Source organism: Nilaparvata lugens, chromosome 14 (assembly GCF_014356525.2).
Source record: "Nilaparvata lugens isolate BPH chromosome 14, ASM1435652v1, whole genome shotgun sequence".
Lineage (NCBI taxonomy): Eukaryota > Metazoa > Arthropoda > Insecta > Hemiptera > Delphacidae > Nilaparvata > Nilaparvata lugens.
Window position 1 is genome coordinate 226,462 of NC_052517.1, and position 25,663 is coordinate 252,124.

The window sequence follows — 25,663 nt, forward strand, 5'->3', positions numbered from 1 at the left end:
TTTTGTTGGTGGGGAGTTCCTTTCGGGAATGTTCCACCGCCTGAATATATAATTTAAGCCGTCAATGGGCCTTACGACTGTCATACTTCAGCCGGGACCGACAGTTTAACGTGCCCATCCGATAACACAAGAAAGATGTGCAATAAACCGATCATACAGCCAAAGTTTTGCTTGTAATAATTTATTGATTTATTATCTATTAAATTCCATTATAAATTGTTCCTCTGTAGTTATTTTTCTTCGTAAAATTGGTGTTGTACCGTTGGAATTTGAATAAATAGCTGTGTTTTTCCTAGTAAATGATTTCACTTTAATACTATCTTTTAGCGGTTTCTGTTATGTTTTATTTCACTATACAATACTGTTTAGCAGTGTGTGTGCATATGTGTTGTGTTTTAATTGTGTCGTAGTGGAACTGGAATGGAGTCGCAAATCAGCTGGTTGCTCTAAAGGCCAGTTCACAGCGCATCCGTCCAATTGTAACCAGTACTTGCAATGCCAGTGGGGAGCCTATCAGATATACAGCTGTCCCCCTGGGCTGCATTGGAATGCGGTCAGTTCACATTCATGCAACTTTCGCTAATAACATAAATATATTAAAAGGCCAGTTCACATGTAGTTTCCACTTTTTACTTTCCTTGCTCTATTACCATAGGTAAGGAAAGTATTGCTTTCCGAAAAAAATTAAGGTACCCCAATTTCTAAATTTCTATACGTTTCAAGGTCCCCTGAGTCCAAAAAAGTGGTTTTTGGGTATTGGTCTGTATGTGTGTATGTGTGTGTGTGTGTGTGTGTGTGTGTGTGTGTGTGTGTGTGTGTGTGTGTGTGTGTGTGTGTGTGTGTGTGTGTGTGTGTGTGTGTGTATGTGCGTCTGTGTACACGATATCTCATCTCCCAATTAACGGAATGACTTGAAATTTGGAACTTAAGATCCTTCCACTATAAGGATCCGACACGAACAATTTCGATCAAATGCAATTCAAGATGGCGGCTAAAATGGTGAAAATGTTGTCAAAAACAGGGTTTTTCGTGATTTTCTCGGAAACGGCTCCAACGATTTTGATCAAATTCATACCTAAAATAGTCATCGATAAGCTCTATCAACTGCCACAAGTCCCATATCTGTAAAAATTTCAGGAGCTCCGCCCCATCAATGCAGATAGATTCCCAATTATGAGGCTTCAGATACAATTGAAACAAAAAAAATCGAGTGGAGTAGATTGAGCATGAAAATCTCTACAATTAATGTTCAGTAACATTTTCACCTAAAATTGAAAATAAGCTTGAAATTCAAGAAAATGTGATTATTCAATTGCAAATTATTGTTGATTCCATTAAATCATCCACTATGAAGAGATAGCAGACCTCATGTGTGTCTCCAGCGTTATTGCCCTGTCACCAGCTGGCTCAAATCTTTGAATAGTAGACTTGAGATGCGCGGGAACACTTGCGTCAGTTGATAAATTTTCATAACGGCAAGGAAAGTTGTGTGAGTGCACCACACCAGATTTTTACATTTATTAGTTGGTGAAGTAAGTGTATGGTGTTGATGTAACTATGTCAAGTATTGTAACTAAACGTATTTGATCAAGTCTTGTCTTGTCTTGACCAACTGGTGTGCGCCTAGCCTATTTCGGCGTTTCTGCGCATAACTTGATCTGAATAAACATGCATGTTTATCATGCTTGCCCTACCTTTAGTAGCCAGACTTAGATTCAATAAGTGCCCTAGAAGCTGGGCCCAAGTCAATTTATTCAGCTATAATGATAAACATAACCTATTTTTTGACTACTTTTGTCAAAATTTCTGAAAGAAACAGTTTTGGGCTTCAAACCTTCTCAATCATTGGGCTTTGTTCCTTCCCCAATCATTCATAACGAGTTGATAATGATGTTGTATCTATTAATTAATTATTGTAGAACATAAATGAATATATTTTATTATTTTCTTAGAAAAACAAATTGTATAGATAGAATTCAATTTTAATCAATTTAATAAACATAACCATTTGTGGACTACGTCTGTCAAAATTTGGAAAGGAACCGTTTTGAGCTTTAAGCCTGTTCCGTTCCTAATCATTCATAACTGTTTTATTATGAAACGAAAATCCAAATTAAATGAAATTTAATTCACCCCGAAGTCTTCTGCTACTGCAAATATTGACAACAGCTAGATGGAAATTCGATGAGCGCTGCTATTCAAAAATTATTTGTCAGCTCGGGGTGAATTACAGCATTCAATTTGTATTTTCGTTTAATAATAATTAATTCATTAGCATTTGAATAATTGCAATATGTCAGTAATTTCCGTCTGTAGACATTCATAGCTATTTGAGAATTATAAATTGTATCTATGAATGTAAATTAATAAATAAATTATTGTGGAAAATAATTGAATATATTTTTTCTATTTTTTCTCATGTTATGCCAGAACATTTCATTGCAAGAAAACCTACAAAAGCACTTTTCTAAAAATTAAAAATTGAAAGCTGGATAAAGACAGAAGATATCATACCTAAAATATTTTAATTTGATGTACATATACTGTCTTCCTCAGTTCCTCTGAATTTATTATTAGTAGGGCTATACTCCCAGATTAATTTTCTCTCTCTGAGTTTAATTTTTATTTTTTGTGTCATGTGTACTGTATTGTATTGTTTTTCTAATTCTCTCTTTGCTTGCAAAAGGAATTGCATATATGCTACAAATGAATTACATTATGTTACTAAATGGATTACATATGTACAGTGAATTGTAGATTAATAATTACATGAATCATCTCTTTTTCTTTTGAGTTTTTAAATTATTATGAATTCATTCTAGTTTTTCTGCTCTCTTAGTATTTCACTCTTAGTACTTCTTCTTTTCGGATTGAAATTTTATTTTTTTTCTAGTTTTTCATACATTCCATATGTTTCTTTTTTCTTTATTATATTTTTTCTATTTTCGACTGAATCTCAAGCTACTAATTATAGCCGACTGATTACTCGTTGCCATCGCTCAAACTACTTAGTTTTGCTGGTAACGCCAATGATAATATTATAATCGATTTTTAAATGGAAAATATTTTAATTTTAAGTTTTTGCAATGTATTGTATATGAAAATTTTTATATTTTTCACATTTGTAAAGTTTGTTTAATGATTTTGGCAATAAATATTTCTTTCTTTCTTTCTTTCTGTAGAAAAACAACATCTGCGACTGGCCCTCTCGCTCCACGTGCCGTGTGACGTCACCCTCCAACCCACAGGGCGGCAGTAAACCCGACAATAAACCACCCTCAGGTAGCAGTAAACCCGTTTCGCTGGCCACCACCAGCACAAACAGACCCGAATGGGAATGGAAACCGGACCCCACGAGCACCAGCAACCCCCAGTGGGAGTGGAAACCGGAAACCACCCCTAAACCCAAGCCAATACCCAACAAACCCAGCAAGCCCAGCGGCAAGCATCCACTGGCTAACGGTGAGTGTAGTGGTCACCCGTCCGGCGACGGTACCGAGGACGCGTTACTTAACTTATCTTAATGTATTTATTTTTTAGAATAGAATTATAGTACCATTTAAAATTAATAAAAAAATAAAATACAATTTGTATTCTTGTTTTATCATTTTATTAATTTTAAATGGTGCTATAATATTCTATTTTATAACTATAATGTTTTATAATGAGTACATATTTATATACGCATTGCATAGATCTATATGAACAAATGTATTTTATTGAATGGAAAAGACTAAGAAATTGTCAAAAACCACAGATTTATTGATACTTAGACATTTCTAATTTATGATTTCTAAGTATCAATAAATCTATGGTTTTTGACAATTTCTTAGTCTTTTTCATTCAATATGAATAATTACCACAATATCAACTTCTCTGTTTATTCGACAGAGGCTGGCTCGAAAGCGCTCTGGTTTGTGGACTGTATCAATTACTACATCGAGAACTTTTGGGTTGTCTGGCGTCGGATAGCAAGTTGAACAATTAAAATGTCCAAATCCTCCTTGCTTCCAGGATCCCGGGTCCAGATCACGATACGAGACGAGACGACACTTGTAATAAATCACAATAAATCAATAGATCACTTTGCAAAAATCGACATTACGAGAAGTGAGCTGTTCGATTGGCTGTCAATCGGCAACTGGCCGCGATTATGCTTTGCGCATCACCTCTCAATTGCCCCCTCTACCACACAACGCCAGACAACAGAGCAACATAGATATAACGTCCGAACATTCTCAACTACACAAAAAGTGAAATGTATTTTACTTGAAGTTATTTTTGGTATTTTTCAGGTCCGTTCAAGGTAGTGTGTTACTTCACGAATTGGGCTTGGTATAGGACAGGCCCCGCCAAATATCTGCCTGAGGATATAGACACCAATCTATGTACTCATGTCTTGTATGGATTTGCTGTACTGGACTTTGAAAATCTCATCATAAAGGCACATGACTCGTGGGCTGATTTTGATAATAGTAAGTCACTAATCACAATTTAAATAACATTGGTTGTTATAGGAGTTGTCACACAGTGCTGGTGTGAACTCATCCATAGATACTAATGGTAATCATAAACTCCAACCTGGGCTCGACTTTGAAAACCTCATCATAAAGGCACATGATTCGTGGGCTGATTTCGCTGATAGTAAGTCACTAATCACAATTTAAATTCAAATAACATTGGGTGTTATGGGAGTTGTCACACAGTGCTGGTGTGAAAACATCCATAGATACAGTGATGTCCACGTTATAATGGCAGTCAAGAAAGATAGAAGAACAGCCTACCTCTCTGCCTTCTCAATGCCTTCTGTAGACGGTAGCTGATACAGGATTATTGATGTAATATTAACTGTTCATTCTCGTTTAGAATATATCAATTATATTTATAAGCCAAGAAAGAATATTTTTAAATAGTTAGATAATGAATTTTCATAATTATTGAGGTTGTATATTTTGTTAATTGATTATATTTTCACATTGTTGTAAAACGATGTGGGAACGTTGTGGAGATTGATTGATTGATTGATTGAGTACTTTATTTATGTAGATTACAATATATACTGGCTTATACACTTATATACAATAGCTTACAATACAGCAAAATTATAGATGAATTTACATAATATAGACTAAGAAAATAATTATTGAACTGTATATGATATGAAAAAGCAATTTGTAATATAATAACTATAGATAATAATCATATTGTAATGCATATACATAAATTGGCGGAGCTTTGGACATATCAATGTCCATTCTTCGGAAAGAATATTAAAAATATCCTCCCCACCAACTCTCTACCAAAGATGGAAAGGGATAGCGCTATCTGCTTTGTGGAATGATAGACAAGGATAGCAACACCAATGTTAATCAAATACTGCTATTATAACGTGGACCTCACTAGTGTTTGGTTTACACCTGTTTGCCTGCACATATTTCTGTATTTAAATAATAAAATGAGATATTGTCTTTTTCTCTATTGTCTTTTTTATGTCCGAAACATGTTGTGACAGAATAATTTAAAAGGGTAGTTACTGAGTTACTTTAGTTACTCTAGTTACTTTAGTTACTTTAGTTACTTTATATACCTCTATGCTCATTTGGTTTAATGCCAGCCTTCACATGGGGTGTCACTCGCAAGTGCAATATCTCAAAAGTGCGAGTATTGAATCTTTTCGCCATTCGTGTTTATTATAGGCTATAGAATTATAAACACATTTCAAATAAGAATCAAGAATCAAGAATCAATCAAGAATCTTCTTTATTCCACAATACAGCAAGTACAAAAAATGATAAATAATATGAAATATAAAATACAAATTATTAAGTACTTAGATTAGGGTTTCATATTATACATTATGGAATGAGCCTACATGGGCACTGTGGCCTGTGCGTAGACTCGAGTTGGTATTTCAAGTAGAGTGAATCTTATGAAGGGGAAGAAGAAAGAGAGCCTAAATGGATTTAATAGATGAGGGTAATTTCATTCAAATGATTGTCATAGTTTCGTATTGTAGAAAGTCATTCTATTTTTATTTATTTATTTATTTTATTTATTTATTTTCATCCACTGACCACCTGATAAAGGGGTATAAGGATATGTCAATTTTTCATTAGTCAAACATAAAATGTTATCATCTACCTACGTAAACCTCCATTTTGAGGTTTATAATAATTTCTATACTCCTCCACTGAGTAAGCGCAAATGGACAGCAACTCTTTTTTTAATAAAAATCTGAAAACCTTTCCAGAAGTATCTTTTATGTGAGAGGGCAATATGTTGTACATCCGGATACCTGAACTTCTTACACCTCTCTCATACATAGCACTTTGATGAGCATCTTCTCTTAAATTATTTCTGAATCTGGTTGGATATTGATGAAATGTTTCGCCTGTATTTAATTCGTTTATGTGTTTCTTTATAAAGCAGACTGTTTCTAGGATATATTGACTTGGGAGTGGTAGAATACCAAGTGCTTTAAAGTAGGGCCGACAACTTGTTCTAATTGATTCTCCCATCATCACCCTCAATGCCCACTTCTGCAATCTGAACACTTCCACTACACTACTAGAATTTCCCCAAAAAATTATTCCATAGTTTAAATGGGAGTGGAACAAAGCGAAATATACACTCTTCAGAGCCATTGAATCAAGAGAAGTTTTCAGGTTTCTCAGAACAAAAATTGCTGAGATTAGTTTTGTTTTCAGGCTATCCAGATGGGGTCTCCAAGAAAGATCAGAGTCAATCACCACCCCAAGTACTCTTATACTATTTACAGATTCTATTTTATGACAATCAATTTTCAAGCTGCCTTCTTTAGTAGTTCGGAAAGGTATTTCTTTAGTTTTATCCTTATTCAAAATCAACATATTGGCTGATAGCCATTTTTGTAATTTAATAAGGGCTGTTTTGCTCTCTAGTTCAGCATTTGGATGGCTATTGCTTTTCAGTAAGATGCTTACATCGTCCGCATACAAAACACTCCTAGCTGGATCAAGGTAGGAAGGCAAGTCATTTATATAGAGAACAAAAAGCAGGGGGCCGAGTACTGATCCCTGGGGGACCCCACTTCTTGTTCTCATCCAATCAGAATGATACTCATACAAGTGGGAGTCAATAACAACCTGCTGATACCTTTTATCAAAATATGAAAAGAACCATCTAAGGACAGCGCCATCAAATCCATACAGTTGCAGCTTGTTCATCATGATCTCAACATTTACCAGGTCGAAAGCTTTTGAGAGATCTGCTATCAACTCATACACTTTCATTTTTTTATCCACAGATGACAATATTTCATCTACAACCGAGAAAAGTGCATCGTTTATTGAAAAACCTGGCCGGAAACCAAATTGATTAGATGACAACAAACCTATTTGACTCAGATACTCTCTCATTCTTTCAAGCACTACATATTCAAAGATTTTTAGGAAAACAGGAGTGTTAGCGATAGGCCTATGGTTTTCTGGAAGCTCCTTTCTGCCTTTTTTATAAGTAGGAATTATTTTTGAAAATTTCAATTTTGATGGTACATGACCCTGAGTCATAGAGCTATTAAAAATAAATGTTAGCGGCTTTAATATATTTTCTGCTGATTTTTTTACCAGGTAGTTTGATATATTGAAACAATCGCAGGATTTTTTATTTTTTAAGGATTTAATTATTTCTTTCAATTCTTCACAACTTAAAGGCTTAAAGATTGAGAACCTCTGTTTACTTTTAAGATTCATATTGAATACTGAACGATAATCCCATATATCCTTTTTTTCTAGGAGTGAATTTTGTATTTTTAATGGTGCATTAATAAAATAATTGTTCATATATCAGCAGCCTCTTTTCCTCTTTTGATATTCCCTATTTCATTAGCAATGCACATATCTGAGGTTAATTCCTGGTTTTTCGCTGATTCAAGCCTAACCAACTTCCAGATAGCTCTAACTTGATTAGAAGAATTTTTTATATAAGCAGTGGCGGCCTTTTTTTTAGCAACTTTCAAAACTTTCTTATAGATACTTTTGTAAATTTTATAATATATTTCAAAGCTAAGGTATCTAAATCCTGTATTTGTTTTGATATAAATGAGAGAGTCATTAAAATATTAAGTTTTAACAAGACAATTCAGAGTTTTCATCCTATCACTGGATATTCTAATGCCAGGAGTAACCCAGGGAATCTGATCTCTCTTTCTTTCCCTGCTAACTGATTTCTCTGGAACTGAGCTGTTGCAATGGTTAATGTAGGAGCTCATGAAATTGTCAAACATATTTTCAACATTATTTGAATCATATACTGCATGCCAAGTCTCTTTTGATAGCCCGTCATTTAGAGCATTTATATTAGGTGTATCAATTACACGAAAACATTTCCTTTTCCCCACATTTTGGTTTAGCATATTTTTTATAATTTGATTTTATCCTCCAATATATTCTATATTGTTATGTCCGTCTGTAACGTATATAGCCAGTCTGTATGGTAAAGTCAGTCGGTATTGATATAGAGTCAGTAGAAGTCATGTTAATTGTGAAGTCAGGTGAGTCCGCCGCCCGCCAAGACCAGAGCCACAGCCTCCTCATCACTTATTTCAAACAACCAATATTTCAATCTTTTTTTGAAAATTGCAAGACTTGCAGCTGAAAAAAATTTTATTTTGCGGAAATAATCTCTTGAGATTACGATATATTACTTTGGATAAGAAGAAAAAATTTGTTGTTGAGAAGGATCTCGTTAGCTGGATAGTTCTGATCCCAACTGTGGCTGCATATCTCGTGTTATGAAAATGTAAAGATGGCAGGAAAATTGAACCAAAATGTTTATAAACATGAATGAGTAAATCTTTTATGTATAATTCTTTCATAGTTGAAACTCTAATTTCCTGAAATAGTAAAGATGAGGGATATCTTTGACATCTACGAAAGCCAGCTTTAAGGATTGCTTTTTGAATAACTTCTATTCTTCTTAAATGGGTGCGGTAGGCTGCTCCCCATGCTAAGATGCCATATGAGAGGCGAGACTGTACAAAGGCAAATTATATATTATAATATTAACATATTGCTATTTGAAAGCCAAAACCTCTACATGAATGGTATAATGCTTTCTTTTCCTGTGTCTTGTATTTGTTAGTGTGGGCTGTGTCTTTTTTGTTCGACCATTTAGATTTATTGACAAGTTCCTGATCCCCCGGTTCTTGGTGGGCAGTGAATGCTATTTAAATTGAATGAAAAAGACTAAGAAATTGTCAAAAAACCACTGATTTATTGATAAATAGAAAGACCGGTTTCGGTTATTACACCATTGTCAATCTCTGATAAACCGAGTTAATCAGAGATTGACAATGGTGTAATATCCGAAACCGGTCTTTCTAATTATCAATAAATCAGTGGTTTTTGACAATTTCTTAGTCTTTTTCATTCAATATGAATAATTACCACAATATCAACTTCTCAACTACACAAAAAATGCTATTTAATCTGTCCTAACCTCCCTGATCTTTCCTTTTGTGCCTTTGAAACCTAATACACTAGACCAATTGAAACTGGCAGTTATGAGGCACTCCCTTAACTTGATAGATAGATAGATATATATTACGTCTGGTTGGCCTCAACGGCGTCAGACAAGTCAAAGTGCTAGCAAAAGCGAGACACCATTCATTAATTTTTCATTAAATTTATATCTAGTATATAATTACTATTTGTCTTTGACTCTATTACAGTGATCAAAATAGTCCTTCAGACTATAGAAGCATTCCTCCTTTAGAAATAATTTCAAACTTCGTTTAAACTTTATCGTTAATATTTCCCGCAACCGAATTGGTAGTACTTGGTAAATCTTTCTACCAATATAACTGGGTTTTTCTTCATACAAAGTCAATTTATGATATTCCGAGAAGGTACTCTTATGCCGTGTATTATATTCATGCGTCTTATTAATAGTCTGTAGTGAACACCTTCTAATATATACACACATTTCCAAAATATAGAGACAGGGAACACTGAGAATCTCCATTTTAATAAAATAGTCCCTACAATGTGTTTGTGGATGCAACCTAAACATAGTGCGCAAGTACTATTTTATATTATTCTCCACAGCAAGATGTGTAATTTTGACAATATTTTCAACTATTTTGCAGAGTTCTACGAGCGTGTGGTGGCCATGAAAAAGAAGGGCGTCCATGTTCTGTTGGCAATTGGAGGCTGGAACGACTCCCAGGGGGACAAGTACTCGCGATTAGTTAACAGTGCCGCCTCTAGACAGCGCTTCATACAACATGTCGTCCCTTTCCTCTTGAAATACGACTTTGATGGCTTAGATCTGGATTGGGAGTACCCCAAGTGCTGGCAGGTTAGAAAAGATTCCTAGAGAAAAAATGGTGTTGTGTATCAAGTTGAGATGATACTGTATCGTATTGTGTTGATACTGTATCATATAATGTGGTGATACTGTATCATTTTTGGTGATACTATAGAGAATAGATAGCATAATATAAGAAGATATCCCGTGGTAAAGGACCGTTATGTTGCAAATGTGACTGTCAACTGAAGCCGATAGTCTTGGAGAATTCAAAATAGGCCTATAACTATCCTCGGTATATTGAGAATCTATATTCAAAATGTCAAGTTAAAGAGTTGAGTAGTTGAGACGTAATGATGCGTCATTCGTGAATTTCCCCCCTACGTGTATAAGCCAGTTCTTGCCTTTATTATACTAGTAGCTCTGTGAACAGTAGACCTCGCGCTCAGTTAGTTACATTGACCTGTTTTTATGTTTTCTCAAAAATTAATAAATAATTTATCAATTTAAAATGTCTAGAAAAAAATAATCCTAAATATGCATAGAGCTTTCTGTCCTATCGTACCGTGACGTGTCGTCCCGGAATGTGAGTGTGAGCGCTGTTATCAGGTCTGGCTGCAACTGTCTACAACGTTGATGGAAAGATACATTTTCAAGATGTTCGATTTTTTTGAACGGGTAGTATTATAGTCAACTGTCTACTAACGTTGATGGAAAGATGCATTTCCAAGATGTTCCATATTTTTGAACGGGTAGTATTATAGTCCACTAGACAGCTGATCTATGATGAATAATTCTATACTCTGATTTTTACGGTAATATTGGCGTATGAAGGAGGCTCCTTTTTCTTTTCATATTATCCTTGAAATGCAAAATTTCCAAAAACCTTGTATATACGTCGACGCGCAATTAAAAAAGGAACATACCTGTCAAATTTCATGAAAATCTATTACCGCGTTTTGCCGTAAATGCGCAACATATAAACATTAAGAGAAATGCCAAACCGTCGACTTGAATCTTAGACCTCACTTCGCTCGGTCAATTATAGATTATTATGGTATTTGTTTTCAGGTGAACTGTGACAAAGGCCCCGCATCGGACAAGGAGAGCTTCGGACTTTTTGTGAAAGAACTGAAAACTGCTTTCAGATCTCACGACCTCTTACTGTCAGCCGCCGTGTCTCCCAGCAAGGCTGTTATCGACGAGGGTAGGTGTCTTCCGAACCTCTCATTTACAGTTTTCATCATATCATCAGTTGTACTTCAATTATTTAGGCTCGCTTAGCTCGTCGTTGATGAAAACTAGGGTTTTTTTTTTTTTTTTTTTTTTTTAAGATTACGTCCTAAAGACTCCAGTCATGGAGTATAAGACAAGTCATGTTATTACATAATAATTCTAACACTAAGTAGTTCAACCTAGTTTAGGTTTGAAAGGAATTCTTGTACACTATAAAAAGCTTTATCAACTAAATATTTTTTCATTTGTTTTTTGAAAATCTTCAAATCATCATTACTTTTCAAGATTTGAGGTAGCTTGTTATAAAATTTCCTACCAATATAATCTGGTTTTTGTTCAAATAACCTACTATTGTGACCCATTATATGATAATCTGCTCTGTTTCGCGTATTATACTCATGAACATCTGAATTCTGGATCACACCACTCGTTTTCACATGCATTACAACTTCATATACATACAAAGATGGCACAGTTAATAGACCAAGCTTTTTAAATAAAGGCCTACAAGAGTCTAACCTATTCACTTTCTCTATACATCTGAGTGCCTTCTTTTGAATCTTAAACACTCTGTCCATATTTTGTTGAGATGAATTACCCCATACTAAAATAGCATACCTAATATGAGATAGTATAAGTCCATGGTAAGCAGTTAACAGTAGTTTTTTATCATTCAGCCTAGCAAGCTGCCGCAGGACAAATACCCCAGATGATATCTTATTACATATCCTCTCAATGTAAGGATGCCATGTTAATTTCCTGTCCAATAAAATTCCCAAGAATGCTACTTTCTCTTCTTGGTCTAATTCATTTTCCTCTACAAACACATTTATTTCTCTATCCTCTACTGAATTGTAGGAATTGACATTTCTTACTATTTATTGTTAATTGCCTTTGCTTCAAGAATTGGACAATTGACTGTACTCCAGTAAAAGCATTTATTTCTAGACTATCTAATAAATAATTGTTAAAGATAAGCGATGTGTCATCAGCAAACAACAGAGCTCTGTGATCTTTTAACTCTTTTGGTAATTGGTTCACATACAACAGAAACAGTAAGGGACCCAGAATTGAGCCTTGAGGTACTCCAGCCTGGACCTCCAGTTTTTGAGATTTAATTTTTACTATTTCATTCCCATCCACCTTGGTAAGCTCAACACACTGGTTTCTACCTATGAGATATGATTCAAACCATTTTAGTTCTATACCATTCACACCTACAGTTTTTAGTATTTCCAATAATATTCTATGGTTCACACAATCAAAAGCTTTGGATAAATCAAGAAAAATTGCGGCTGCCTTCTCACCTGAATCTATTATATCTATTAGTCTTTCAACAAGGGATACTATTGCAGTCTTAGTAGATTTCCCTTTCTGGAACCCATGCTGTTCATCACATATAAAATTAATTTCTTCCAGGTGCATCAATAACCTATTTAAAACTACTCTTTCAAAAATTTTACTTATTACATTTAGAATACTAATGGGTCTATAATTTTCAACTCTTTCAGAATCACCGCTCTTGAAAATTGGCAAAATTTTTCCTTGTTTCAGATCATCAGGGAAAATACCCTGCTCTAGTGAAGTATTAAGGAGATGCAATAAAGGGTCCAGTAATCATTTTCACATTCTTTTAAAATTTTGCTTGAGACCCCATCCAACCTACTGTTCTTTTGTTATTCAAATTTTTTATTATTCTTGACAACTCATCTCTTGATAATGGATGAAATTTAAATACCTTTTCAATTGGCTCAGCATTTAATGTAGTTGTATTATAAGTATTAGTGTTCAGTGACTTTTGGAGATTATATGCAACCTGTTGATAATACTTATTGAAAAAGTTACAAATGTCTATACTATCATCCATATAATTTCCATGTTCATCGATTATCCTAGGGACATTAGTAACTGTATCCTTTTGAGCTGCTCTCCTATTTCTATTAATTACCTCCCAAACAGCAGAGTTAAAATTGGTACTAGTTGTTAATATTTCAGCTGTTTTCTTACACTTAGCTTTCCTCACTTCTTTTGCATAGTTTTTCTTTAGACATTTGTATTTGACCTCACTCGGAACATCCCTCACTAATTTAAATTCCTCATAAGCTTCCCTAACAATATTTCTTTGAGTAAGGATATCTTCAGTTATCCATTCATCTACTTTGTTTAATTTACTTTTTACTTTGACTTTTTTTATCGGACAGCATACACTAATGTGAAATCTTAGAGTATCAATGAATTGCTTATATTTGTAATTTAGGTTACAACTGTTATAAACACTACTCCAATTTTCTTGAAGCAGTTTCTGCTTCAAACAATTTATATTTCCTAGCTCATATTGCTGAATTTCTTTCACAAAAGTTTTTTTTCTGCTTGGATTCTGGCCCTGCAACTTAACATCTAAAATTTGATAGTTATGATCTGATAGATCTGAGCTACCTAACCTGACATTACAACCTTCTATATTTGTGAGGATATTATCAATAATTGTCTGTGAAGTTCGAGTTACTCTTGTATATTCGTGGACCTTAATTTCTAAATTATTCATATTAATAATATCTCTAATATCCTCTGTCATTTTATCCTGCCTGGCAAAATCGGTATTGAAATCTCCTACTACTATAACATTTGTGAAACGAGCGGTTGTAATTTCCAAAAGTGTATGGAGCAGCTCACAAAATTTTTGCCAGTCTCCATTTGGTGACCTATAGATACCTAACACTACTACCTCAAATCGATCATCAATTTTTAACCTTAGTCCCGTCACCTCTAAATCCATCTCAACAGAAAATCTCTTAACAAAATCCAGTTCATAAGTTTGGGTATGTTTAGCATTGCTAGTGAATATACATACACCACCACTTCTATGAGCTATTCTACAAAATTCTGATCTCAGTGAATAGCCTGGAATCCTAACTTGATTTATTTCCTTTATTTTTAAGCCATGCTCTGTGAAAATAACAATGTCAGGATCCTCCTGTTTAAGAAATACTTCTAATCTGTCAATTTTGTTGCGTAGATACTGAATATTTTGATGATAAATACTAAAAACCTTACCATCTTGTGCTACTCTATCTCTAGCATTTGTAGCTATTTCCCTTTCCCTGTTTTGAGCCAATTTACTAAAAAATCGTTATTTGTTTTTTAACTGTTTTTAAACCAGAGGATTGCAAACGGCTTTCAATCAGCTCTGCCAATCTATTACAAAAGATTACTTTGCCAGATCGATTTAGATGCAACCCATGATTAGTGAAGTTATGTCTTTTCAGCCTTTCATTTAGAAAACAAATCCCCAGTTGTTTAGAATTCTTATTTTTTAGGCTGTTGATTGTATTATGGATTGATTTGTTTGTCGAATTGATTGCTTCATTTAATTCTGGCCTATCAAACCTATTAGGAATAGTACTTATTATTAAGTTTGTTTTTTTGCTGAGTGGCACAATTTCCTTGATTTTTTCTGTTACTTGAGGAAGATGATTCAAGTTAGGTTCATTATATTATTTGAGCCACCCAGTACAATTAGATAGTCATTTTCATCAAAGTCTTTAGTTTGTTCCCTAGCTGACTCTAAAACTGCATTAATTGATGCACTTGGCTTGAAAAAACATTGGACATCAAATTTATTTTTTAATCTTTTATCAAGGAGATCACTGCAATCACGTCCATGACTGGACGTCAGTAGCAGAACTCTCCCTTTCCTATATTTATTTCCCTCAGCTATATTTTTGGTTGCTGTCTTCAAAACCTCACTGTACGTTTTATTTCGACCATTTTCAGAGCATTTCCCATCATTTAGGTTAGATTCTATTTTTTTGCATTTGGACGGAGGTTCTATCATACATTTAGTATTATCAAATTTAGATTTTAGTTTCTTTATTTCCTCCGACATTAGACTACATTGATTTTTTAGATTTAGTATTTCTTTTTTATGGTCTTCATTTGGGTGACTCTAGCGATTGGAAATTAACAATAATCAAATGTAACTATTTTTCTTTTGCAAATAAAGTTATTGAATTGTGAATTATGCTAGCTCTGCTCACCCTAATAACTCAACCAGGAGCTACTGAATGTTGTATAGAATATTCATTGAACAGATGGAATTTCCATCAAGCTGTTTACCCTGTTGTCAATATTTGCAGTAGCAGACGTCTTCGAAGTGAATTACAGCATTTAATTGGGATTTCGTTTAATAATAATTATTCATTAATTAGCATTTGAACAAATGCAACAACCAATTTATTTCCATCTGTAGACTGGCTGGCCGCTATGGCTTGATATAAAATGAGCGCTGCTATCCAGAGATTGTCAGTTTGGTGTAAGGGTAAGCATTCCTGACCGGCAATTAGGAGGTACTGGGTTCGATTCCCGGACTGACAAATAATTTTTGAATAGTAGCGCTCATCGAATTTCCATCTAGCTGTTCACCCTGTTGTCAATATTTGCAGTAGCAGAAGTCTTCGGGTTGAATTACAGCATTTAATTTTGATTTTCGTCTAATAATAATTATTAATTGATTGTCAGGCTCGCTTCGCTTGATTTCGTGAGATTAGTTAATTGGTTCTCGTGGCATTGCTTCTCTAGAATGAGACGTCATTTAACGGCGGTTAAATCCAATAGTTCGTGTAAACGAGAGTGAAACTGTCAGAGGGTTAGTAATAATCTGGTATACTGTCTCACAATTTACTGAGTTTTAACATAGAGAAACAATAGCATAAGTACATATCCCATGGTATAGGGCGTTTATGTCGCAACTTTTACTGTTATCTCATGCCGATTACTGTCGATTATTGTCGATTTTTACTGTTCTGAATGGGTAAGAGTGTATGAACGGCACAATATGAGAGACTACCAGCGTCATAAAGCTTCACGGGAAAGAACTACGTGGACTATCGGCTTCAGATAACAGTAAAAGTTGCGACATAAACGTCCTATACCATAGGATATCTACTTATGCTATTGTTTCTCTATGGTTTTAATTTCTCTCATAGATTTAAATATCTGTGGAATATCTATAAATTACTTGTGTAGCCATTTTTATTTTTTTCTCTTTTACAGAGATTTTTGTCATTGTAGTATAATACACTTCCGTGACTTTCTGTATGACTAGCAGGTAACCCGTGCCGCGCAAGGGTCTATTTTAAAAGGTAACAAACTGAAAACTTGATCTACTGAAATCTTGGAGAATTTGACCTTCCGGCAGTCGCGCTGTTGTAAAAAGTAGAACAGTGTCAGTTTTTTTTCTGCACAAAACTATTGAATGGGGTGGTGTCAGTGAATGAGTCACCTAAGCATTCCAAAACTTTGCCCCCATCACTGCACTGAGTTGCAGTATCAACCGAGCAATGGTTCAGTCTTCAGGTGCGATTTAGTCGCCACAGTGCATAAGATAGGGAAAGACTGTATACGGGGACTGTAAACGAACCATTAACTCAGAATTGACGGCTTTGCTTGATGTACCTTATTGGGCTACAAAATAAGGTAATCATGCAAATGTTCATAGGCGTAAAATAATCCAATGAGATGGAAATATTAATTAATATGTTTTGACAGTAAACAGAGTACATAACATTTTTTGTGTAGTTGAGAAGTTGATATTGTGGTAATTATTCATATTGGATGGAAAAGACTAAGAAATCTTTATCAGAGTTTATCAGAGATTGACAATGGTGTAATAACCGAAACCAGTCTTTCTAAGTATCAATAAATCAGTGGTTTTTTGACAATTTCTTAGTCTTTTCCATCGAGTACATAACACTTGGAAAATTGGATGTTGTACAATTCAATTCAATTCAATTTATTTATTCACACACACATAAGATACATCAATATGAAATAAAAATTAATTACATCAATAAAAAAACATTACAGTATAAAATAAATAACATAAATATGAGAACACATTACAATATTAGAAGGCAATTTATACATGTTATGTGGTGAAGAAGGGTAGAGGATCAAAAGTTCTTCCAACTATGGCTATCCATGTCATAGGAAGGCTTTTGATCCTTGGAATTTTTGGAAAGGATTGGGAAAGGGATGTGATAGAGCACAAGTAGGGGAAGTGAGCGCACTAATCAGAAAAGTTCTCTGTTAACTTATTATAGTTCTCAAAGGTAGAAGAAGTAGTTAATTTTGATCCAAGCATTGATGTATCTGTTTTTACTTTTTTGTTATCTTGGCACAGCTAATAATTTGTTCAGGAATTTTATTTATAATTTTAGTGCTTAAATATATGTACAAAATACAACACGTGACTGCTCGTGTGATTGAGTAGGGCGCGACTATCGGAAGGTTAAAATAGGCCTGTAACCATCCTCGGTAAATTAACAATCTATATGCAAAAATTCAAGCTAATCAGTTGAGTAGTTGAGACGTAATGATGCGTCAAACATAATTTTCCTATCCAGTGCGTGTATAAGCCAGTTCTTTCCTTTATTATAGTACTAGCAGGTAACCCGTGCTTCGCAAGGGTCTATTTTAAAACTTGACGTAATGAAATCCAGAAGAATTGAAAATAGGCCTATAAGAATCCTCGGTTGATTAAGAATTTTATAAGCTGCATTTCAAGTAAATCAGTCCAGTAGTTCAGACGTGATGATGCGTCAAACATAATTTCCCTATCCTCTACACGTGTATACGTCTTTAAGCCAGTTCTTTCCTCTATTATAGTATAGAAGATGATAGATAGATGGATATATCATCCATTTATCTATCATATTCTATACTATAATAAAGGAAATGAATGAGAATTAATTTTGAAAGGTTTGAGATATCAATGTGCGGTTTTCACCATACCTTTTCTCTGGAAATCCTATCATATGACCACCTTTCAATTAAAAAAAGAAGTTGAATTCAAAGTGGTGGTTCCAAAATGGCGGAAAAAATTTGGGTGTGACGGTAAACCTGTTTTTATCATTCGAAAAGGATCCCTAATCTTACCTATCTTCTAATTACCCTTTTAAGAGAAATGTTCTGAACTGAAAACTTTATGTATTCAAATATTGAAGAATTTAAAATAGGTTTGTAACCATCCCCGGTTAAGCAAGAATCTATATGCAAAATTTCAAGTTAATCAGTCCAGTAGTTCAGACGTGATGATGCGTCAAACATAATTATTTTCCTATACTACTTTACACCTGTATACCTGTATAATAATATTTTTTAATTCCACCATATGATTTGGTGATTTTTTTTATGAAATTGTATGTACTTTTAATGAATTTTGAACATTAATTATGAAAAATCTAGAAGGAAAATTGAAATTTGGGCTTCCAGGTGCACGAGATTGATATTTTTAGAATCTATCTTCAAAATTTGGAGATCTAAATCATTCCCGTTTTTCCAGTATGCAATCCACAACTTGACATGTTTTGATGCGAACAAACGAACACACGAACAAACACAATCCTACCCTCTCTTATTATATAGATAGATTACCTTGATTATAGTATAGATCTTGACTAATTATATTGAAATGTGCAGGTTACGATGTGAAAACAATGGCGAAATATCTGGATTGGATATCGGTGATGACATATGACTACCACGGGCAATGGGATAAGAAGACAGGTCATCTGGCTCCCATGTATTACCATCCTGAGGATGATTTCGACTATTTCAATGCGGTAAGAGGCTGTCTCTCTTCTTTTTATTCTACTCCCTCTACTTTTCTCTCTCTTTCGAAGGATACTTCGAATATTCTTTCCGAAGAATGGACATTGATATGTCCAAAGCTCCGCCAATTTATGTAGATGCATAACAATATAATTATTATCTATAGTTATTATATTACAAATTGCTTTTTATATCATATACAGTTCAATAATTATTTTCTTAGTCTATATTATGTAAATTCATCTATAATTTTGCTGTATTGTAGGCTATTGTATGTAAGTGTATAAACCAGTATATATTGTAATCTACATAAATAAAGTACTCAATCAATCAATAATCTCTCTCTCTCTCTCTCTCTCTCTCTCTCTCTCTCTCTTCTCTCTCTCTCTCTCTCTCCTCTCTCTCTCTCTCTCTCTCTCTCTCTCTCTCTCTCTCTCTCTCTCTCTCTCTCTCTCTCTCTCTCTCTCTCTCTATCTCTATTTCTATTCTTCTTCTTGTTCTTCTATTTGGAAAATACTCCACTGATCTCACTAAAGACTATATTTTTGCTACCGTTTCAATTGAATTATTCATGTTTGTTTTGTATTTTTTGCAGAACTACAGCATCAACTACTGGCTGTCTGAGGGCGTGCCCAAGCACAAGCTGGTGATGGGCATGCCCCTGTACGGGCAGTCGTTCACACTCGCCAAACGAGAGCAGCATGGGCTGAATGCGCCCGCCCCGGGGCCAGGCCAGGCGGGCGAGTCGACCAGGGCTGCTGGCTTCCTAGCCTACTATGAGGTAATCTATCCAGTGAGGTCCACGTTATAATGGCAGTGTTTGATTTGCAATGGTGTTGTTATCCTTGTCTATCATTCAACAAAACGGATAGCGCTATCTCTTTCTTGCTATAATAATAATAATATTTTTATTCTCAACAAAAGTATAACAAAAACAATGTAATACAGTTGAAAAACGTCACAGATAAATAACATAATAACATAAAATATCAATCTTAAAATAAAACTCTAATAACATTTAACAATTCATTAAATTTGCAAAATTTAGATAATAATTTTTTCACTCTAACAAGAACTTGTCAACCTCATAGAAAGCCTTCTCACTGAGAAAAGAATATAGTTTTGTTTTGAATTGTTTTTCTTCAACAATACTTCTCAAATCAGCCGGAAGTTTCGCAAAAAACTTTTGTCCCCTATAAGTAGGTGTTTTCTCAAATACACTCAGCCTATGTCTCTTAACTTAAATGTTATTCCTTCCTCTAGTGTTATAGCCATGAATATCTGAGTTAACTTGGAATGAATTCAACCTATCCTTCACATGTAATATTGATTTGAAAATGTACAATGATGGAACAGTTAAAATACTTAGGCTACTGAAAGACTCCCGACATGTCTGTGGAAATTTGAGCCCCTCCAGGTATCTTATTGCGGACTTTTGCTAAACAAAAATTCTTTGAATGTTTTGCTTCGAGGTACTCCCCCAAAATGCAATGCCATAAGCAATGTGGGATTCAATCAGTGCATAGTAGACACTTTTTGCTGTTGTTTCAGGCACCCGTTTAACAATATTTCTAAATGCAAAAAGTGACCTACTCAATTTCAATGATATCTTGTTCACATGATCCCCCCAATTAAGCTTGGAATCCATCGACAAACCTAACATGTTCACAACAGTACAACTTTCAATGTTCGTTTCACCAAGTGTTATGGTGGGGTGAAAAGTACGATATTTATAATCAAAGCTGATGACATGACTTTTGTTTGAAATTATAGTGAGGTCTGAATCATTAAAAAACTGCACAACCTCATTTGCCATGTTATTTGCCTCAATCTCCAAGTCTATGAGATCTTATCTCTTAAATAGCAAGGTACAATCATCGGCATAGAGAGTAATTTTATCAGTGACAGGAACATTGAATTGAATATCATTTATATATAATATGAAGAGTAATGGGCCTAAAATGGAGCCTTGTGGTACGCCTCTTGTCAATCGTAACTTGGCTGAGTTTACTAACCCATTAGGAGTATATATACATGTGTACTGGAACCTGTTGCTCATGTATGATGCTATCAATCTATTCGCCACTCCTCTAATTCCGAGCTTTGATAACTTGCATAAAAGAATATCGATATTGACACTATTAAAGGCTCTTGACAGGTCCAATAGGAGCGCAGTTACATAATCACCAGCATCAATCCCTTTCACAATTGACTCAAAATCTGCTTTGATCTGTTGCCAGATCGTCTGTCAACAATGTAGATACAATAATTAATTAACAAAATATTTCATCTTATTCATTATGAAATTATTGAAAAATATAATTTATTACTCAATTAAATACTAGTAGTTCTGTGAACAGTAGACCTCACGCAGTATTCTCATCCACAAGTACCTGATTAAAACTATAGTCCTTATGGAAATACAGCAATAGACTGGCTTCTCCACACATCTGTGTAATCACTTGTCAGCTGATTTATGATGAATAATTCTATAGTCTGATTTCTACTCTAATATTGGCGTATGAAGGAGGCTCCTTTTTCTTTTTATATTAGCCTTAAAATGCAAAATTTCCATAAACCTTGTATATACGTCGACGCGCAATTTAAAAAGGAACATACCTGTCAAATTTCATGAAAATCTATCACCGCGTTTCGCCGTAAATGCGCAACATATAAACATTTAATCATTAAGCGAAATGCCAAACCGTCGACTTGAATCTTAGACCTCACTTCGCTCGGTAAATAATTGATTATTTTAAACAAGTATGAACAGTTAATATTACATCAATAAACCTGTATCGGCAACCGTCTATAGAAGGCATTGACAAGACAGAGGATCGGCAATGTTGTTCTCCTATCTCTCTCCACTGCCATTATAACGTGGACCTCACTATAGCATGCCGTAATTTTATAACTAGGATTACAGCAGTCAGGCATGAGGTACAAAAATGCTTCATTTATTCTATAGATACGATTTGTTACAATAAAAAACGTATATAATCTACTGATGGAAATTAATGAGATATTGCAAGAAATACAGCATTTAATTTGGATTTTCGTTTAATAATAACATAGAGAAACAATAGCGTAAGTAGATATCCCATGGTATAGGGCGTTTATGTGGCAACTTTTAGTGTTATCCCAAGCCGATAGTTCACGTAGCTCTTTCCTATGCAGCTGTGTGACGCTGGTAGTCTCTCAAATTGTGCCGTTCATACACTCTTACACTCCCAACAAAACAGTAAAAATCGACAGTAATCGGCTTGAGATAACAGTAAAAGTTACGAATATAAATTCCCTATACCATGAGATATCTACTTACGCTATTGTTTCTCTATGATAATAATTATTAATTCATTAGCATTTTGCAACATCTCAGTAAACTCCATGTGTAGACTGGCTGGCCGCTATGGCTTCGTATAAAATGAGCGCTGCTATCCAGAGATTGTCAGTTTGGAGTAAGGGTAAGCATTTCTGACCGGCAATTAGGAGGTACTGGGTTCGATTCCCTGGCTGACAATTAATTTTTGAATAGTAGCGCTCATCGAATTTCCATCTAGCTGTTCACCCTGTTGTCAATATTTGCAGTAGCAGAAGTCTTCGGGGTGAATTACAGCATTCAATTCGGATTTTCGTAATTATTATTAATTCATTAGCATTTGAATAATTGCAATATCCTAGTAATTTCCATCTGTAATTGTATTCATTGATATTTTGTTGGGCTCGCTTTGATCACCTCATAAATAATTTATTATTTTAAAAAGGCGACTTTTACAAAGTATTTTAAGCCTAGGTGATGATGATGATGGAATGAATGATAATACAATGAAGGTAGAGTTATGAATGAATAAAAAATATAGGTTATGCTATCCACTTAATCAAATCAAATTTATTTATTTACCAATTCACTAGAAATTTACAAAATAACACTTATCAACTAATATACATTGGTGTGGCTGGAAAAAGAAGCCTTGAGCTCCAGCCACGAGTTCGAAAATATTATTTAAATTATTGGTACATTTGCCGTGATAATATTCTAAAATACAAATCAAAAGATAGTAAACCAAAAACCAAAAATATGTATAAATAAACACACAAAATCAATTCTTGAATCAAAAATCAACAAGCCCAATAATAGAAATAGGTAATATAGAAATTATAATAATAATAATAAAAATAAAAAAAAAATTTCCTTTAGGTAATCAAAAAACCAAGTTTAAACTGAGCGTGTTAAAAACAAGTCATAATTATAATAATTTAGTTTTCGATTTTAAAAAAGTAATTCTCTTTTACCCAGGATCTTATTTTATTTAATTTATTACTTGTAATTTTATCCCTAATGAAATCGTCTGGTATCCTATTTATTAGTTTATCACTCTGGAACTTGAACTGATGATTTCACTTGAGCCGTGAAATTTATACTATAAGCACTTACACTTGCTGGTCTTAAATTGTAAGTGACATTGCGTTGAGTAAATAGATGTAATGCTACTTTGGTACAAGAAAAAGTCTGGTTTCTATGGTTCATTAAAATATTTGTAGGCTCGCTTCTTTCGCCTCGTTCGCTTGTAGCGTCTAAATAAGTTATTGAATTTTTCCAATATATTTGACAAATTTCCTTCTGTTTTTTCTCAGATTTGTTCCCGAATCAAAAATGGCGGCTGGACTGTGGTACAGGACGAGGAGCAAAGGATGGGTCCTTATGCCTACAACGGCGACCAGTGGATATCCTTCGACGATAAGGACACCATCAGGCGAAAGGTAAGGATCACACCTAAATTTTAACATCATTAAAATTCCATACCAGTTCAAGAATAATTGAAAGTTGTAATTTGTAACTTTTTTTTAGTTGATTATTCATCAAATTTCGTCATCCCATGACGAACTGCTATAGTGTGGTCCACGTTATAATGGCAGTGGAGAAAGAAAGGAGAACAACGCTGCCGAACCTCTGTCTTGTCAATGCCTTCTATAGGCGGTAGCTAATACAGGTTTATTGATGTAATATTAACTGTCCATTCTCGTTTAAAATAATCAATGATATTTCATCAAGCAGGAAATTATATTTTTCAATAACATTTCATAATAAATATGAAATATTTTGTTAATTAACTATTAACTCTACATTGTTAAAAGACGGTCTGGCAACAGAGTAAAGCGAGAAAAGAGATAGCGCTATCCGCCTTGTTGAATGATAGACAAGGATAGCAATATCAAACACTGCCATTATATTGAATGAAAAAGACTAAGAAATTGTCAAAAAACACAGATTTATTGATAATTAGAAAGACCGGTTTCGGTTATTACACCATTGTCAATCTCTGATAAACTGTTCATCAGTGATTGACAATGGTGTAATAACCGAAACCGGTCTTTCTAAGTATCAATAAATCTGTGGTTTTTGACAATTTCTTAGTCTTTTTCATTCAATATGAATAATTACCACAATATCAACTTCTCAACTACACAAAAAAACTGCCATTATAGTTGATATTTCACTTTTGAATCAAGTTATTTGAATCTGTGTTGTTTCATATTTGTATTGTTTTTCTTATTTTATACTATGATGTAAGCTTTCATATTTTATTCCACTGCTAACCTCTCCACTATTTTATTTACTTTGTTTCCTAGTCTAGTATTCTGTTAATATTTTGTAATATTAATAAGGAACTATTCAAGGCTGCTATCAATAAATTGAAAATTGCCATGATGATTTCCAACCTCCGATAGGTGAAGGAACAAGAAGAAGAAGAATCAGTTGTCAGTTTGGTGTAAGGGCAAGCATTCCTGACTGTCAATTGGGAGGTACCGGGTTCGATTCCCGGGCTGGCAACTAATTTTTGGATAGTAGTTCTCATCGAATTTCCATCTAGCTGTTAACCCTGTTGTCAATGTCTGCAGTAGCAGAGGTCTTCGGGGTGATTTGCAGCATTTATTTAGGATTTTCGTTAAATAATAATTATAAGAAGAAGAATATTTTGTAAATAATAATTTTTATTTTTTTTTCAGTCGGAATGGATTAGAGAAATGGGCATCGGAGGAGGAATGATATGGGCTCTGGACTTGGACGATTTCAGGAACACGTGTGGAGGGGGAAAGCATCCTTTGCTCACCATTATTGCTAAGACTCTGGCTAAACCAGGACAAGGTTTGTAGTTAGCAGGATTTGCAATTAGCTTTAGTTTTATTAGTTACTAGCCGTCAGGCTCGCTACGCTCGCCATATCCGTCTAGCCAGGGGGCTCCGCCCCCTGGACCCCTGACTGGATCGTCCAAGAATGAGATCAGCAGGCTCGCTTCGCTCGCCTGCATTTTTCATTTGGGCATTTTTATCATATGTTAGGACAATCCAGTCGGGGGTCCAGACTAAACGGCTGGCTAAACGGATATGGCGAGCGAAGCGAGCCTGACGGCTACTAATATAATACTCCCAGGATTGAAGTAGCAGTGCCCAATCAATTTTTCCGCGATAAATGCATCTAAATCTTCAACTTGGTGCCAACCTAACAAAGTCAACTCAACTTAATGCC

At 34.5% G+C, this 25,663-nt stretch overlaps 1 protein-coding gene across 1 annotated transcript in view; it reads left to right on the top strand.

The window, feature by feature from the left end:
* The window catches only part of LOC120354132 (probable chitinase 10), a 47,737-nt gene extending 22,447 nt beyond the window's left edge, over positions 1-25,290 (top strand). Inside the window, exons 9-17 of the mRNA XM_039440426.1 lie at positions 411-553; positions 3,183-3,462; positions 4,296-4,475; positions 10,127-10,338; positions 11,359-11,494; positions 19,003-19,145; positions 19,730-19,915; positions 23,770-23,895; positions 25,144-25,290. Coding sequence (XP_039296360.1) covers positions 411-553; positions 3,183-3,462; positions 4,296-4,475; positions 10,127-10,338; positions 11,359-11,494; positions 19,003-19,145; positions 19,730-19,915; positions 23,770-23,895; positions 25,144-25,290 — 1,553 coding nt within the window. The remainder of the gene's footprint in view (positions 1-410; positions 554-3,182; positions 3,463-4,295; positions 4,476-10,126; positions 10,339-11,358; positions 11,495-19,002; positions 19,146-19,729; positions 19,916-23,769; positions 23,896-25,143) is intronic.
* Positions 25,291-25,663: the final 373 nt, after the last annotated feature.